At 39.8% G+C, this 19402-nt stretch overlaps 1 protein-coding gene across 1 annotated transcript in view; it reads left to right on the plus strand.

Moving 5' to 3' along the window:
• The window catches only part of TOP6B (topoisomerase 6 subunit B), a 257080-nt gene that overhangs the window by 210663 nt on the left and 27015 nt on the right, over nt 1-19402 (plus strand). The window contains exons 15-17 of the mRNA XM_089438736.1: nt 6992-7083; nt 7173-7311; nt 7404-7498. Coding sequence (XP_089294862.1) covers nt 6992-7083; nt 7173-7311; nt 7404-7498 — 326 coding nt within the window. The remainder of the gene's footprint in view (nt 1-6991; nt 7084-7172; nt 7312-7403; nt 7499-19402) is intronic.

Here is a 19402-nt window from a genome sequence, read left to right on the forward strand (position 1 = left end):
TCCTTTGAGCTTTACTAGGAGGAGGCCGAGATGGGCCGAACAAACCTTGAGGGATGGTAAGGAGCATTTGGAGGCTCCTAACAACAATTTTTGGGAACGTAGACCACCAGCAAGATTTTCCATTAATTCGGCCTTGTCAAGCAGCATTAGTGAGTTCGAGGCTTCTACTTTTGAGGAGGCTGCAAATGAACAGGGCTGTAGGGATGCCATGGTGGAGGAGTATAGCTCGATCACGAGGAATGATGTGTGGGACATAGTATTTAGGTTAGAGGGGAAATCAATGGTCGTTTCTCGATGGATCTCTAAGATCGAACATGCTACTGATGTCAATGTCGAGAAGTACAAAGCGGGGTTCATGGTGAGAGAGTTCTCCTAGAAAGAGGGAGTGGATTACAAGGAGACATTCGCACTTGTTCCTAGATATGCATCCATTAGAGAAGTCATATCCATTTCTTCAGAGATGGTATGGAAGATACATTAGATGGATGTGAAGATTGCCTTCCTCGATGGGGTGATTGAAGAGGAGGTGTATATTTAGCAGCCTCAGGGCTTTGAGGTGCATGGAAGAGTCTCATATATGCAGATTGAAGAAGGCCTCTTATGCGCTAAAGCACGTTCCACACTCATGGTATGCCAGGATTGATGGATATCTTCTTGGTTTGGGCTTCACGAAGAGTGAGGTGGACACTAACCTGTACTATGTACTTGTTGAGGGTGAGATGCTCGTCTTGGTACTTTATGTTGTCAATATTTTCTTGACGGAATTGGAGAAGCTCATAGGAATATGCAAGGAGGACCTTGTGTCGAAGTTCGAGATGAAGGACATTGGCTTGATGCATTACTATTTGGAATTGGAGGTGTGGTAGTAGCCATGGGAGAGTTTCCTTGGGCAGGGCAAGTATGCAATTGAGATCTTGAGGAGGTTCAGGATGGAGGATTGCAAGCCTCTGTCTACATCGATGATCACTAACTTGAAGAAGGTGAGTGCTTCTGAGGGCAAGTTGGTGGATCCCACACTATATAAGCAACTAATAGGTTCCTTGATGTATTTGGTCAACACTAGGCCAAATATCTATTTTGCTATTAACACACTCATCTAGTTCAAGGTGGAGTCGGGATAGGTTCATTGGGTGGTAGCCAAGCATGTGTTTAGATACCTGCGAGCTAAGTCACATGACACGAGAACACGAGACACAGAGGACACGTAAATACGAGTATTGAATATGAAACGCAGCTACCCAGAAACAGGACACGAGGGGCACGTTTTATATATGTTTAATAAATATATATATATATACACACACACACACACCAAAATATAGTTTTTGATCCATATTAAATTGCAGGTTACAACTTATCTAATCAAATTAAAATATAATTACTTCAAAGTTCATAGTTCATTTTAAAAAAATAAATAGAATCAGAATTTACTATTTAGAAATTAGAATGTGATATGCTTAGTCTTGATTCTTGAATATTTAATGTTCATTGAGGAAGATTTGATGAATCTGGGAGAACTGGGAAGATGACTGCCGCCTTCAATGCCACTTTTATAGCCCTAATCTTAAATCTGATGATCCTTCTTCCTTTGAGGAATTAAGGTCCTTTTATTTATTTTTGTAATAGTATTTATAAGACTATGAAAGAGACAATTTTCTGTGGTCTGGAGTCATGTGAATGGGTAAAAAATTTGCCATCTATATGGCAAGATATCCTTGGAGTGCAATAAATTTAAGGTTATACAACTTGCAATTATAGTTCAATACTTCTGTCAAAAAGGTATATGTCATTGATGCCACTACATATTTATTGTTCACTCGTGCTTTGCGTCTGCTGATGCATTTCAAATATCTTGATCATCAAATTTATCCTTGCCCAGTCTCTTCAAAGTAATTGTTACTGATTTTCTCGATAACTTCAATCACATCGTAAGCTTAAACTTTAAAGTTATGCACAATTAGTGAATGCATTCAAATATGAATCTCACATGTATGGTGGGAGCTACATAATGCTGAAAGAACAGTTAGGCAAATGTAATAAAAAGAAGACAAAAAAAAAGTTAATGGAACATCAGAACTTAGATTATCCCTTCAGAGTAAAGAGATTCAAAATATGGTCAGAAACATGCCTCTAAACACAGTGGAATTGGAAACATAACAGGTGAGTACACAAGTAGAAATTTGTTTTACTCGAATTATAGGTGAGAAAGTCAAGAAGCTTGTTCTATGATATTATAATCATACATTACTTGCAAAATAAAATTACCATAGAAGTTCCCAGATCTTAAAAGATGACAAGATGGGCAACTACTTGAATTCACACTTCATACACGCTGCAAGCATTAGGAAAGAATTCTTCTTCTGTCCATTCTAAGATGTATTTTGTTTTACGACCGAGCAATTACAGAGTTATAATTACAGACCACATTTATGAATTGCCCATCTCGAAGAATAGTCTGATAGACTGACACAAGTTTTCGAAGCGCATTTCTTTAAGGCTTAAATGTCTTTTAGTGATAGCACATTCAATCCATTAGAAATAATAATCATTCACATTCACCAAAAAGATAGAGAAATAACTAAACCATCTAGAGTGATATCAAGCTACCTAAAAGAAAACCTGCGTGAGAGCCAACATCGCTTCTACAACAACTAACACAATTTCTGTAAGCAAACACGTCACGATGAATATACAATGACCAACCATGGTTTACCTGAACGCTGCAGCCTGCCAAGTTGCCAAACCTCACACAAGCTGCGACCAAACAGCTCCATGAGTCCATGGAGATGACTCGGTCCACACTCGACTCCACACTCGGCTCCACACGACGAATATACAGTGACAGAGAGTGACGACTGAGGAAAACGACCGAGGAAAATAGGAAAAGAACCCCAAAAAAATAATTGTGTGGGCTTTAAACTAGTGATTTCATGGGGTACGTATTCAACCGGAGAAAAAACGTTAGGGCAACGTATTCTAGACACCGAATACTCGTTTTCCAGGAGTAGGACACGACTAAAATGCCCGAACATGTTTTATGTTTTATAGGACACGATAAAAAACGTTTTTGACATGTTTTAGGGCCGTTTTCGTGTCTGGCACATTAAATACGGGACACGGGACCTTGGAGGACGTGTCCTATGACTTAGCCTGCGAGGTACAATGGACTTGGATATGTTGGAGTTGGTGGACTGGAGTTGCAAGGGTACATGGATTCTGATTGGGTTGGGAGTGCTATGGACATAAAATCCATGTCTAGATGTTGTTTCAACTTGGAATTAGCCGTGATAACATGGTACAACAGAAAGAAATAGTTAGTGGCACTTCGTTTGGCAGAGGCAGAGTACATGGTAGCAAGTATGGCGAGTTGTGACGCTGTATGGCTTCGCAGGATGCTTGCAGGATTATTTGGTCTAGAGATGGGGCCAACAATGATTCGCTGTGACAATCAGAGTTGCATGAAGATCTCGGAGAATCTTGTGTTTCATGATTGGTCCAAGCATATCGAGATCAAATTTCCTCATCTCAGACAGCCTTTGTGCAGCCTCCAACTTGCACATGTGCATAGGAAAAGAAGCCTACATGTCTGTACCATTCACACTGTGCAGATAGCCAGATTTGCACAGGCAGTATGACTTATCTAGTGCTTGAGAGGGGGATTGATTCATCTCAGAGCTGATCAGTTATTGTGATAAGAGGGAAAGTTTTTCCCTAGTTGTAATTCTTAGAAGATAATCCTTTGCTGCAGAAGAATAATAAAACTCACAGCGTTGCAGGTTTTCCTTGGAGTTGGGGTTTCTTGGGTATATCTTGTGTTCTATGGTTGATGTGTTTTGTCTTCTGATTTATTTTCCGCTGTGCATGTTAAGTGAGAAAACTCAGTGTGTTTGTGATTTAAGTTTCCGAATATCAGTGGTTTATATTTTTGGGTTTTTACACTTAGAAATTGCAAATCAGTTTGCTGGGTTTCAAGGAAATCTAACAATCCGGATCAGCGGCTGAAGTGAGCTGTGATGGAGGGTTAAAACCTTTGAAAATACCCCAAGGAAATCCTAGAAAAGGGTTGATCAGGAAAGCCTAGTCCTGAAGCTCCTTGGGCAATGCGACTAGACGAAAAAAATAAAATCAGATCCACTGTAAAGAAAGTGATGGTTTGAAACCCTGGTTTTGAAGTCATAAAGGAAACAGGGATGCTACCAGCCATAGACGTGGATCAAATTCAGAAAAATTGGGTGAAAAAGAAATGAGCAGGTAAGCCCTAATGCTGGGTGCCCAAATCTACGGACAAGATTTCATGAAAGCACATAAAACAGGCTAAAAACAGCACTAGGAAAAGTGCCCCTCTCCAATAATTACAATCACAATGAAACAGTGCTAATACCCTGTAAATTAGGCATAGTCTTCTGCCACAAATTCTGATCACTGTAAAATACACAGTCAAGAACAAAGCCAAACAGCCATAAGAGAGTGAGGATAAAATGGAACCAAACAGCCAGCCCCAAAGCCTGCGAAATAAAGGAGAATAAAGCCACTAATTAAGTGTGCTAGATCTGTCCATTGGTGCACTAGAGCTAGAGAGAGAAACATCAATTTTGATAAAGCAGAAAAGAAAACGGCCATAGATCACAGGAGAATGCGATACTAGATATAGTGCAAGTAGTCTAAAACACTTTCAGACACTTTCAGAGAGAACAATAGCTCACAAGTAGTTGGTTTACAAATGACTCGTGTGTTAATACTCAATACACGATGTAAGGCACCCTCCTCATGAGGGGTTATGGGCCCACATATAAGTTGACTAGGTCAGCCTGAAGCATAGCCTAGTTTTACAATGAATGATCATAAGTTGGCTTTAGCCACTTACATCAATGATTAATATGGGTCCACCATAGGTCATGTGAGGATTACACCATTCTCAACATTGTACATGGGGAAGAAAATTGTGCTTGCCAAAATCTTTATGGCTTTTTAAGTTTTTAACCTTGAATTGGTTCTTACTAAGATTTTTGTGGCTTTCTATAAACTTGGAAAACAAAGTAAAGTTTATTATCTCATCCAGTGAAGGCATAAAAAGAGAATCCTTTTACTACAATGGACAAGCAGTGTTATTGATTGAACTTGATAATGGCAACGATTCATCAATGCATAGTAATTCCGAAATCAAACAATTTGTATCCACTTACTTAGGCACAGTGTAACCATTCGATTATTTGGATTTTTTCACCAGAATCCGGCAATACAATATGTGGCGAGATTGTGATTTTTTGTTGTTTAAAATGCATTTTTGAATCCACAAGTGGAGTCAGTGCCCTAAGCTGTTGGGAAATCCAAAGAGTTGGCAGTTAAACGACTTCCCTTATTAATGACATTAACTTGTGATGTTTTCATTATTAGTATAAGAGTTCTTAATTATTTTTCTTATCATCAAGATTAATGCCAAGCAACAAATAGAAGATATAGGCGTGCTGCCAGGGCAAAACCCCCTCGAGGGGAAAATCCATTTCCAAATTCTTCCTTCATTAGATTCAAATGATGAGGCGACGAACACCCTTACAATCTAGACCCAAGACATCTGCCATCCATCAAATCAACCTTGTCATTCTTTTTCATACTTTGATCCTTGCAATGACACTGAATCCACAAGATAGCACCGAGTTTCCAGCACTGAGATATTCACTGTGGTAGCAATGAAGTACGTCATGTAATATCACCGAAGTGTGATCACTGTAGTAGCACCAAGGTAGCACCAAAACTGTGATAGACGTAACATTGAGTCACTGTGATATAACTGAACTGTCTCCTCTACAATCTGAATTCTATATGCCAAGACTGTCATGAAAATATCTCTGAGATCACCGAGAGTGATTCACTGATATCGCCCAAACTCCACCGCAATCTTCTTCTGAGATACGAGCTAGTGATCTGTGTTATCTTACCGAAACTTCTCCTCTGAAAAATGCGAACTTCTGAGATAATCGAACTTGTACTTCTGTGGTTTATGCGAGCTTCTGTTGTGTGTAATGCGAAAACCTCAGCCTGGTATATATAGTAGTTTGCCCATCATAAATGATCTGACATGACCATGAAGAGATGCGTCTTTGTTGTAGGCCAACATGAGTTTATTTTATGACTGTTTCTTTGAGGCTGACTTGAAGGAGTTTTGTCAGTCAGCAAGGAGACTTTGATGGATGGAGGAGTCTTCACAATTTGACTTTGACAAATAACCTAAAGCCTACAATGGAGGCTTGACCTATACATTTGATCCAAGCATGAAACCCATGCTTTAATAAGTCAAATAAAATAATAATAAAATTCTTTTCACTTTCTTTTGACAAATATATTACATTTTGACTTGAAGTACAATAATGAAGACCGAACCTAGTTACATTTTCGAACATAAACACCCGTGGGGCACTTGGATTGTGAAGATTACACAGCTCAAACTTACAATTCCAACAAATACATGCTGGATTTCAGGCAAAACTGACTGGAAAAGGGAAAAAAAGTCAAAGAGTTAGACTATGCTCTTACTTATAGGTATAGCCTTCAAGTTAGTTAAAAGAATGGTAGTTTAATGTAATACAAAAGTCTTTCTCTTGTGTATATCGTCACTATATCCTAAGTGTGGCAATGTGGACAAGCAAATATTTTGGAATCTCTGCCATTAGAAAAAAGAAGCAATATACCATGAAGCACAACTGCAAATTCAAACCAATAGCAAAACATTGCTTTCTTATTAAGGTAAACTGATAGTGATAACCATCAAAATACAAAGTTTTTGATCACTAAATTTTAATGTTGTGATTTCCAAATATTTGGAACTCAATATGTCGATTTAGAGGCATACCGTGGGCTTCTTACTTCAAGGTTATTTTAGGTGCTAATATTTAGAACTGTAATATTTCAAATTATAGAAGAAGTGGCACATTGCATCTTTGTCCCATTCGTTAATCACCCCCCTGAAGCACATCGCATAATATTCTGAGTGCAGGGCATCAATGTATTTAGATTTGCAAACCGCATTCCGCTTTTGTTTGAACAAGGGGCAGATGTCGTCACAAGGACTGCTATGAAGCGGATCAAGTAATTGGAAGATTTTATTTTTGCTACTTACAGCCTTTATTTCATGGTTGTAGCATGTTAAGTGCTTACTTCTATCATTATCTTAACAGTTGGAATAGCTATAAGATTAATCAGACACAAGATAAGATTGGTGTTTTTGTGAGCATTGTAAGTACAAAGATTCCCTTCAAGGGAACCGGCAAAGAATATATTGGAGATGACATAACAGAAATAGTTACTGCTGTCAAGGTAAGCAGTACATCTTTTGGTGCATTTCTATATATGATATTTCTTGATTTTATCACTTTAGAAACTGACATATACTGGTACTATTTTTCCAGGCTGCTATCCAACAATGTTGTGTTCAGTTGAAGTCAAAAATCGTTAGAAAACAACAAGCACGCGAGCGACAAGAGCGTAAACGAAACCTGACCAAGTATGTACATTTGGACTTTTAAATATAATCTATCAGTTATTCCAGTTAAAATTTATATTTATTTGGTCTTTGTTCACTCTACAACGACAACTTGATACATTTTTGGAATATCTCACCCCACCTTCAAGCAATTAAGTGAGAGTGAGATTGCTTGTACCTTGACAGCACCAAATTGACTCACAAGGGGCAATCATCTCACGAATGGGGTTTGAAGCTGGATGAGGAGGATAACAGCTTCTCTTTAACCACCCAAACTAGACCCCATCGACAACTTGATACATATTTAGAACATGAGCAAGTTAGCATCCAATGTAGCGTATTCAAGCTCCAAGGGTGACTATCTATTATGATTGATCATACTAGGATCCTCCATTGAGGAGATGAAGCATGCCCAACACCAAACCTAGCATGCAAGAAGAGTTGCACATGGTTAGTGCCATCAGTATTATCCATGCAACAAAATTCACACATGTTCCTAATTCACTATTCCGTGGTTCCAGTAATTTGATATGTCCATCATTTCTTCTCACCCTTAGTTATATGTAAAAGTGATTAGAATGTAAGGATAATAAGGTTGGGATGGCCAAAAGTGCTAACTCAATCTAACTTGTTATATCGTAATCATAATGTAACTAATATAGTCTTGGGAATATTGTAACCCTCAAAGGTGGTAAGATCATAATAATATATTGGAGCCCTATACAAGAAATATGTTTTTCATAACATTTTGACCCCCAAATATAGTAACCCCATAATATGGTATTGTATATGTGTTCAACATAGTGTTGCGAAACCTGGAGCATGTTGATTTTTAGGGTGTCTTCTATACAGATAATTACTTCTAATGATTTTGATTTTTCCTGACACTTATTTATTACACATTATTCTATCATTAAGCAATTATACAGAAGACATCAACGATTTATGACATTAGGATCATGAAGATTCAAGAGACAGCCACACAAAGAACATAAGAGATTACCTTGGGGAACACCACATGGGTGAGAAACCCAACAATCCTTTCCTTATAGTATCAAATCAACAAGAGATACATCAAAGTCATAGACTGAATGACCAGTATAGTAGCAAGATGACCATCCACCAAGTGCCAAGCTTCTTGTTAAAAGTAACTAGGTTCGGTCTTGATAATGACATGTAATCATGACCTTTGTAAATGATGAAAGGAAAGGAATAAAATTATTTTTGTAATGCCTTGCTTCATGGGTTTCATGAGAAAGAGATTTTATGTGTTAGTGGCTCACATTGAGAGCCTTAGGATTTATCATTAAGTCAAAGAGTCAATGTCATGTATGAAGAGCTCTTCTTGAGCATGTGTCAATGTATATGAGTCTATGAAAATGTCTAAAATCCCTCCAATGACAAGCACTAGTCCTGCTCTTGATGTCAGCCTCAAAACAGAAGGGAATTTCATGTCAACTTCAAATTAGAGACACATCCCTTCGCTGGATGTCAGCCTCAAAACAGAAGGGAATTTCATGTCAACTTCAAATTAGAGACACATCCCTTCGCTGTATATATGTCAGCTTATATATACAAGAGACTACTATATATAGGCGGGTAGACTTTTCGCATAACATAGAAAACAGAGTTCGGATTACTCTGAATTTTCGAATGGTTATCAAGCTCGGATTTAGATCTCAGAACAGAAGGTAGTTCAGATGAAGTTTAAAGAGATGTTTCAAGGGATAGCGAGGGTTTGTTATGATGAAAGGACAACAGAGTTACAGCAAGAAGGAACTACAAAAGACTGTTTGGATGCCTCTTTGAGTCTTGGATGGGCAGTGATATGAAAAGGGAGAACAGTTTGGATGGGTCAAGGGACAGCAAGAAGTGATGAAGGAACGACGAAGCTTTGGAGCTATTATTCAGTGATGTATCGCTGTGTTTTGGTGCTACTGTGTCTTCTTGGAGTGGCTAATAGGTCAAGGGTCTTGGTCTTGGTATTCGTCAATTGGGATCACTATAGGAAGAATTTGTGCGGGTTTTCCTCTCAAAGAGTGAGAGGTTTTGGCTCTGGCTCATAGTCTACATGTTGTGTCTCTTGTCTATTTATGTTCATGCATTGGTTACTGTTTGATGAAGAAGAAATAATCTAACATGAAGAAGATCCTAATCTAAACAAGTAAAAAGCATTTCACAAGCAGTCACTAATAGAAGAGAAATCACCTAATGCTAATGTGTTAATTTTAGATAAAAATGGTATGTTCTATGCTTAAGAGCAATTTTACTTCAATTTGCTTATTAGCCCAATATCAATATCTAGATTAGCAATCACATCAACATGACAGTAAAATGCAGATAGAACATAAACAATAACAATAGAAGACAAGCCAGGACAAGAGGACACAAGATATGGTGCCAGCCAGGGACAAACCCCAATGTGGGGAAACCCTTTGATCAATTCTTCTTATTATTCTTCAAAAGTTCAGCAGAGAGAGAGAGTACAATAAGCAATATTCACTTGCCCAATCACAGTGAAATCTAACCCAACAAACAGTAGCTATAGAAAGCCCTAACTAGAAAGTCAATGCTGGTCAACAAGACAAAATTTGACCTCCAAAACAGCTTGGTTGAACTTGGTCAACTCAACCTCCAACAGTGAATCAATTCAGCCCAAAAACAGTCTGAAAATATCTAGTCAAACCTTGTCAACAAAAGTCAATGTTGTAGTCAAACCCTTCTACAATCAACGTTGGTCAAATAGTACGGTCTGCCTCATTTTTTATGCCCAGAAATGTGGCATGCCCTCACAAAACCGCAATCAATTAGGTCAACCCTGTTGGTCAACACTGGTAAAAAACCCTTCCTACAAATTTGGTCAACGCGAGAACAAAACTGCCCTTCTTCGCACGTGTGGAGAGCTACCTCAGAAATCCGTACCCAGTCAATGAAGAAGAGAGAGATATGTGAGTGAGTGAAGTGTCTAAATGAGGAGGAGGCATGTTGTATTTATATGAAAATGTTGAAGATGAATAGACATAACTATTGGACTTTTGAGCCTACATTAGTTTGTTGGACGACCTTGATAATTTGTCCATAAATAAAATAAATTCATAATTCCATTTATACATATTAGAATGAGATGATATTTAGATCAATCCTACACCTCTCGCAGAGAGGAATCTAATAAAAATATTAGTTTCCTCATATGAGCTGTCCAAGGTGAAGTTTGGCCTTAGTTGCCAAATTTAACACTCCCTCTCAACTAGGGAGAACTTCACCTGCCAAACTGTCTGACAATGTGTACCATCCCTGTCTCTGCTCTGCTCTACTGAACCATGAAGAAAGAAGAAATGATCGAAAATGTATCATACAATTCTCCATTGACCCGAAGTCAGTCTCCAATAATCGAGAGTGTCTCATACCACTCTTAACTAACCCGAAGTCAGTTTCCATTGATCTCAGATCAATATCAAACATCCTAGCATAGGGAGTACTGTAGTACACAATGTGTCCATCAGTAGTACTATGGTCCCTATCCTCATTTCCCTACTCATTGGCCAGATGAGAGGTACTTCCCATGACTCCTAGACTGCATGGGTAGGATGTGCTGACAGGAGAAGGTGCGCCACTCATCTTGCTCATAATGCCATAGGAGAAGGTGAACCACTCATTCTATGCATATCTCAACATGGGGTATCACAGGGGACGGTGAACCACTCACCCTGTACATCGCACACCATTAAGGGAAGGTGAACCACTCACCCTATGGTCGCTCATCGCTCCAAGAAGTACCCCAAGCCTCCTGGAGCTCCCAGAGCTCAACATCCATCACATAGTTGCGGGGGAGCGCCCCCCCCCCCCCCCCGAACCCGCTCCCGAATCGTGCTCCGTGACGGAGCGGCTCGGGAGCGCGCTCCCAAAATCGCTCCCGGATGGGAGCGATTTTCGGGAGCGCGCTCCCTAAAAAAAATTTACGCTCCCTGCCCTATACAGGATCGTTTCGGGGAGCGATCGCTCCGTCGCTCCCGGAGCGATTTTTAACGCCCGGGAGCGATCGCTCCCCAATCGCTCCCGGGCATAAAAAATCGCTCCAGGAGCGATCCGGCGGAAAACAAATCCGCGGACGCAAAAGAAAATCAAATTTAAATTTAAATTTTGGTTTTAAAAGCCCAATGGGCCTAAAAAATTTCATTGTGACTTCATTGAGCAACAGTTTGGAGCAAGAGCTAGGGCAAAGGAGCGAGGAGCAGGTGCTGAGGAGCGAGGAGCAAGTGCCAAGGAGCGAGGAGCAAGTGCTGAGGAGCGAGGAGCAAGTGCCAAGGAGCGAGGAGCAAGCCTGTAGAGGTAAGTAACTTAGTAATTTAGTTAGTTTAGTTAGTTAGGTAGTGATTTAGTTAATTTAATTTAGTTTATTGAGTTCAAAAATTATAAATTTAAATTAAATTAATAAATTAAATTAATTAATCCCGATAAATTAAATTAATTTGCAGATTCAGGAATCAAAACCTTACAAACATCAAACACCATGGACCTGGCTATATTTCTTGGCATTTTCCTCTTCCTGGTCCCTTTTATGGTTATTATGGTGCTGGAGAGTAGGAAATGGAGGGGCCAAACTGAAGAGGGGGATGAAGACGCTGGAGAAAGTCAAATTGGTGAAAACCCCGGTGAGGAGGAGCTAGAGGAGGGTGAACATGACCCTCAAAAAACTAAACAAGACCAAACTCCATTGTGGAAATATGTTAACAGGGCTGAAACAGGGAGAGGGCGTGGAACCACTAAATTTCATTACCCCCATTGCAACACTGATTACACAGGTTCATATACCCCTGCTAGAAGACACCTCTGCGGGAAAAGGCCATGGGATGGAGACAAACAAATAGGAATCAAAACTTGTACAGCGGTGTCAGCGGCGGATAGAGCCAAATACATAAGAGAAGAGGAGGAAGCCGAATACAGATCAAAAAGATCAAGGGGTTTCTTTGAACCAAGCTCACACTCACAAAGAACTCCTTCAGCGTCCTCCCAAGGCAGTGGATATGGAGGCACAGGGTCATCATCTTTAAGGCGTAGAACCATATCAGATTTCCTTGATGAGGGGTGTAGGAATGATGTGGATTCAAAGGTTTACAGGTTTCTCTATGCATGTGGGATACCATTCAATGTTCTTCGCTCACCTTATTGGCACGAAATGGTTTCTGCCATAAATGATGCCCCTAAAGGATACAAGAGCCCTGGGTATGACAAGGCAAGAACCGTTGGCCTTGATTATGAAAAAGCAAAAATATCACATTCTTTGAATAGAATGACAAGTTCTTGGACTGACCATGGGGTGTCCATTGTATTTGGTGGATGGACAAATGTAAAAGGCAAGCCATTGATAAGTGTTCTTGTTGTGTCTGTTAGTGGTCCCATCTTTCTAGCTGCACATGATTACTCAGACAAGTTCAAGACCGCCATCAACATTGCAGAAGCATTACTTGAAACAATTGAGTGTATTGGCCCATATAATGTCATCCAAGTCATCACTGATAATGCTCCTAATTGTAAGGCAGCGGGAGCAATTATTGAGGATAAATACCCGAACATATTTTGGTCTGGATGTTTGGTTCACACATTGAACCTTCTGTTGCATGATATTGTCAAGAACAAAAATGAACAATACCAATGGATTGGTGATTTTTACAAGAAAGGCAAACAAATGATAAAATTTATTACAAATCATAGCAATACCCATGGCCTTTTTCGCAGTCACTCGAGATTGGAGTTGTTGAAGATTGCAAAGACCAGATTTGGTAGCTATTACCTCACCTTCAAGCGCCTTTTGAAGGTAAGAGAGGCATTAGCTAGCATGGTATCAAGTCCACATTGGCAGGTATTAAAGGAAAGGGCTACAAATGTAGCTGACATGGCAGGTTTTGAAATGGTGGAGGAGGCCGCTCTTGATGGGCAGTTTTGGACAACTGTGAGGAAGGTATTGGATTTCACCAAGCCAATTTATCACATGATTCGGTTTGCAGATACAGACAAACCAGTGATTGGCGAGGTGTATGAGCAAATGGATACCATGTTGGGGGAAATAAAAGACATTGTTCATAATAGAGATCCCAACTTGTACAAACTGATTCATGATTGTGTGTGTGAACGGTGGAATAGGCTTAATCTTCCACTACATTGCTTGGCGTATATCCTTACGCCAAAATACTACCCTACATCTTGGTTGGGCCAACCTACAGCAGGGGGTGGGGTTAGGACCAAACCCCATTTAGATCCAGAGGAAACTAAAGGATATTTGGAAGCATTAGAAAAGTTGGTACCTGACAGGGAGGAATGTGCAGCTGTGCGCCTTGAAATAGGCAGATACTTCAGTGGCACTGGTTTGTATGGTAACTTCCATGCAATGGACGACAGAGATAGATTTGATACTCTCACATGGTGGGAAACATATGGCGGGCATGGACTTTTGCCAAAATTGGCAAAAAAAGTTCTTTCACAGGTTGTAAATACTTCTTCTGCAGAGAGGTGTTGGAGCACCTACAGCTACATACATAATGTGAAAAGAAATAGACTCAATGAAAACCGAGCAGAAAGCCTGGTTTATGTGCACTACAACTTGAGGTTGTTGAGTCATTACTGTGATCGGGCTTATGAGGATCCCACATTTAAAGTTTGGGACAATCACCCAGAGGATGACAATTTGGAGGATGGCATTGTACATATTGAAGAACTGGAAGAGGAACTTGTAAGGGATGAAGATGAAGCAGCTGCAGCAGCCATGCCACCTCCACCTCCACCATCCAGTAGCAGTGCTCGAGGTCCGAGTCTTGTTCCTTTGTTGTCGCCACCTCCATCTACACCCTCACGTGGAGGTTCTAGTTCTGGTCGTCGGTCTGTGCGGGAGACTCCTAGAAGACCACCACGACCTGCTTATACTCCTGGAGACTCTCGTGGCAAGGGCCACATGTAGATTCTGATTTACAGTTTACTTGTCTTTTTTAGTTTCTATTAGACTTTAGTTTTCATAACTATTGAGTTTTGAGTCCTTGACTCTTGACTCTTGACTCTTTCATATCATAATGATATTTTTTGTAAACAATATATCACTGTGACAATGAAAATTTGAAGTTTGAAGTTGGGCCTTGGCAATTATAACTCATTGGTAATGATGTGAATTATGAATATGATGCTTCGTGAAAGACTAAATTTGTTTCATTTCATTTCATTCTTCATGTTTCATTTTATAAATTTATAACATTTCATATCATGTTAACAGTTAGAAGTTAGGATTTAGAAATATCTTAGATATTACTTCTTGTAATGGTTAAACTTAGCTTACAAGTACAACTTTGGTGATCAATGATGATAAATGTTATTGAATTTTCAATTTTGAAAGCTTGAAGTTGAAACTTTAAGATTGAATTTGATGAATCATGATTCATGATGATGAGACTCAATATGTTGCAGTTGTAATATGTATTTTACTAACTTGTGGACATGGTTGATGACGATTATAATTTCTAGATGATTGATGTGATATGTTTCAATGATCAATCTATGTTTTTTTATGTTTTTTATGTCTAATTCATCATTCTACATGTTTTTGTTGACATATATATCAAAAATTAAAAAATATAAAATATATATATATATATTTTTAAAAAATTGCTCCCGGATTCGCTCCCAAACCGGGAGCTTCTGAAAATGGTCGCTCCCGCTCTCGTTTTTGCTCCCGCTCCCGCTCCCAAGCAACATTGATCCATCACATACGGGATCCTCATAAGAGGGTCTCTCCACGACTCCAAGTCGTTTACAGAGGTTTAATAATTTGACCTTCCCTAGGGGCTTCGTAAGAATATCGCCGACTTGATCATCAGTGCCAATATGATGGAGCCTTATTGCTCCTCGTTGTACCATATCTCAGATAAAGTGGTACCTAATATCAATATGCTTGGAGTGGTCATGAAACACAGGATTCTCAGAAAGACAAATCCCACTTTATTTGTCGCAATAGATCACTGTGGTATCCAACACATGTCCAAATACCTCACTAAAGAGCTTCCTCAACCAAATAGCTTCACAGGAGGCCATACTAGCATTAATGTATTCAGCCTCAGCAATGCGTAAGACAATCAACTTTTGCTTTGTGCTCATCCTTGATATCGAAGTAGAACCTAGAGAGAAGCAACATCCAGATGTGCTTTTGCGATCCACCACACTGCCAGCCCAATCTGCATCAGGGTAACGATAGAGCTTCACATTCTCGACAATGTATCTCAGCCCATAAGTGATTGTGCCCTGGAGATATCTCAAGAGATTCTTGGCGGCAATCTAATGTATGTGATGAGGCTTGACCATAAACTGACTCAATGTATTCACTGCAAAACATATGTCCGGACGAGAGTTCACCAAGAACATCAGGGCCCCCACGAGTTGACGATACTTAGAAGGATTTCACAAATTGGGCCCAACAACACTTTCGCATAACTTCTTGGAGTTAAGTTCCATCGGAGTAGTCATGGACTTGCAATCCACCATCCCAAATCTTTCAAGTAGCTTCATGATGTATTTTCCTTGAGAAAGGAAAATCTCACCTGGCTTTTGCCAGACCTCCTACCCTAGGAAGTAATGCATCAATCCTAGGTCCTTCATCTCGAATTCGGAAGCCAACTCCCTCTTACATTGATGAATAAGAGGGTCTGCACTCGTTCGAAAGAGATCGTCCACATAAAATACCAAGATGAGAGGTCTATCATTGTCAACCTTAGAATAAAGGTTTGGATCAACTTCACTTCTTGTCAATCCCAGCTTCATCAGATAGCTATCAATCCTCTCATACCAAGCTTGGGGAGCTTGCTTCAATCCGTAGAGGGCTTTCTTCAATCTGCATACATGTGTCTGACGATCTTGAACTTCGAACTGCTTGGGCTTTTCTACATAGACTTCCTCCTTAATTGAACCATGTAAGAACGCGGTCTTGACATCCCTCTGGTGTAGATTCGATCCTTGCGAGGCAGCAAGGGCTATAATCGAACGAATGGTGGTATATCGGACAAAGGGTGCAAATATGTCATCGTAGTCCACACCTTCCTTTTGAGAGAAGCCTCGAGCAACAAATCTAGCCTTGAACTTTTCAGCACTTCCATCAACTCCATGCTTGATCTTGTAGAGCCATTTCAAGGTTACAACGGATTTGCCCTTGGGTATAGGGACCACATTCGAGACATCATTCTTCATAATCGACTCATAGTCTCTGTTCATTGCATCCTTCCAAACGTAGTGCTTTACAACGTCTTCGAATGTGCAAGGCTCAGATTGAACAATGGTGCTCATTGCAGTTAAGTACCCTTGGTACCTATTCGGCTTCTTACTTTCATGAAATGTCCCTCTAGGTGCAACATGTCTCTCGACATCTTCGAGAGTTTCCCTACACCATGAGGGTCTCCTTTTTGAGGAGGAGGGCTCATGAGGTGGTGGATCAATGGGATCCATTGGTACTTCAACATCGAGCATCGGCTCATCCCGTGGTTCTTGCTGCTTTTCTAAATCTGCTTCTTTGTCCTTCCTTGGAATAGGAAGGTTACTAATCTTCCCAAGGGCAGCATCCTCATCAAAGGTGACATCATGAATTATCTCCACTTCTCTTTGACCGAACACATAGATTTTATATGCCTTAGAAGTTTCATTGTATCCCACAAATGTTCCTTTCTTCCCAGAAGCATCCAATTTCCTTCTCTTTTGTTTTGGCACATTAAAACATACAGGGCTACCAAAAATTCTAAAGTGAGAAATATCATGTTTCTTACCGGTGAAAACTTCTTCGCGAATTTTGGAGTCCAATGCTTGATGAGGGCATCTATTTTGAACATACACTACAGTATTTGCAGCTTCGGCCAATAAGAACTTTGTAGGGCTTTGATCATGAAGCATGGCACGAGTGGCTTCTACGATATAACGATTCTTCCTTTCAGCAACACCATTTTTCTCAGGAGTATATGTGGTAGTAGTCTCCCTCTTAATGCCAGCTTCTCTACAATAATTATTGAACTCATTTGATTCATATTCAGTTCCATTATCGGTCCTCAATATTTTGATCTTCTTCCCAGTTTGATTTTCGACCAAAGCTTTGAAAGAACGGAACCATGAGAATACTTCGTCCTTCTTCTTCAAGAAATGTATCCAAGTCATGCGAGAGAAATCATCCATAAAGATAACATAATATAAGTATCCTCCCAAAGAGTTCATAGGCATCATACCAGATAGATTAGAATGAACCAATTGCAATATGTCGGTAGTCTTGCTATCATTTGAGGGGAATGGTCCCGTTGTATGCTTTCCTTTGGCACACCCCTGACAAGCACCTTCATGTTCTACTTTAAATTCGGGCATAACTGTCACCATCTTCCTCACATCGGGTAGAGCCTTATAATGTAGATGAGCAAACCTCCGGTGCCATAATTCGAATTGAAGTGATATGTCGCAAGACATAACTCCAAATGGACTTCGTCCAACTTGATATAGCCTATCAACCCTGAATCCAAGTGTAAATGCATCTTTGAAATTTTTATTCCACACACGTACCTTTCCATTGATGAATGCCACCTTGAATCCTTTGTCCTCCATTGCCGAGATAGATACTAGGTTCTTCTTTAGATCGGGTACATATAGTACTTCTTGTAGATGAATGGTGTTACCTTGATTCAATTGAAGAGTAACATTCCCAACTCCCTTCACGGGATAGGTGGCATTGTCTCCAATGATAATTTCCAAATTTGTATCCTTTTCAATCAGAGTTGAAAGAGCTTTCTTATACCCAGTGAAGTGCCTTGAGGCTTCACTATCAATCAACCAATTTCCCAAAGTGTCCGGAGGAGATGCAGTAGAGAGTGTAGATATAAGATAAAATTCTTTTTGCTTGTTATCAACAACATTAGATTCATCATACGTGGTGTTTCTTGATCTTTTGGGAGGGCGACCATTTCCTTGATGAGGAGCGGGAGCATTCCTTTTTCCTTAGTTGTTGAATCTGCCATTCTTTTGATTGTTGTTGCCCCTGAAATTGTTGTTGTTGTGGTTGTCATCATCATGAGGTGTATCGCTTCTATTAGGACACTCCCTACCATTGTGGCCAAACTTGTTGCAAATGAAGCATATTCCCTTCCTTCCATTTTTGAAACCCGACCTTCCTTGACAATGCTTCTTTGAACCTATGTTGTTCTTCTTTTTAGCATGAGCGGAGAATGCAGTAGGATCATTTCTATTTGAAGGCATATCTAGTTCCATCATTCTTATTTCTTCTTGAGAACATCTAGTAAGCAATTCTTCAAAACCTGGAATCATGTCGTTGTTAAGAATAGTGGTGTTGAACACATGCCATTCACGAGGGAGTCCTCCAAGGGCAATGAGAGTAAGCTCCCTATCAGCAATGACTTCTCCAATTGAAAGATCATTTTTGATCATGGTAATCCTCATGAAGTAGGATCAACTGTCTTCACGTCTTCCCTTCTTTATATCCTTCAACTTGTTTTTGAGAAAGAGAACTTGGTTTGCATTCCTAGATTTGAACAGGCCAACCAACCTGTCAAATCAGAGATGTAAGCAACTAAATGCTTATGAATAGAATCCCTGATGATCTTCTTTGCTTTGAGTTCACCTTTTTTGTACTTGTCTTAGCAGCAACCAGTGCATTAGAAGGAGGTTCTGAAATCTTTCCCTACACATAGTCCATAACATCTTGCTCTTCTAAAGTCAAATCAAGAGACATCTTCCATGCACGATAATCAGACTTGAAGTAGGATGTGGAGGCCATTGAATCTTGACCTTGATTAAAGGATCTCAGTGATTTCTCTTTTCACTCTTGCTTGGGCTTTGTCTTCACCTCTGCTCTGATACCATGTTAATTTTAGATAACAATGGTATGTTTTATGCTTAAGAGCAATTTTA

Source organism: Pinus tabuliformis, chromosome 9, assembly GCF_031772625.1.
Source record: "Pinus tabuliformis cultivar Carrire ecotype Pingquan chromosome 9, CPIR1, whole genome shotgun sequence".
NCBI lineage: Eukaryota > Viridiplantae > Streptophyta > Pinopsida > Pinales > Pinaceae > Pinus > Pinus tabuliformis.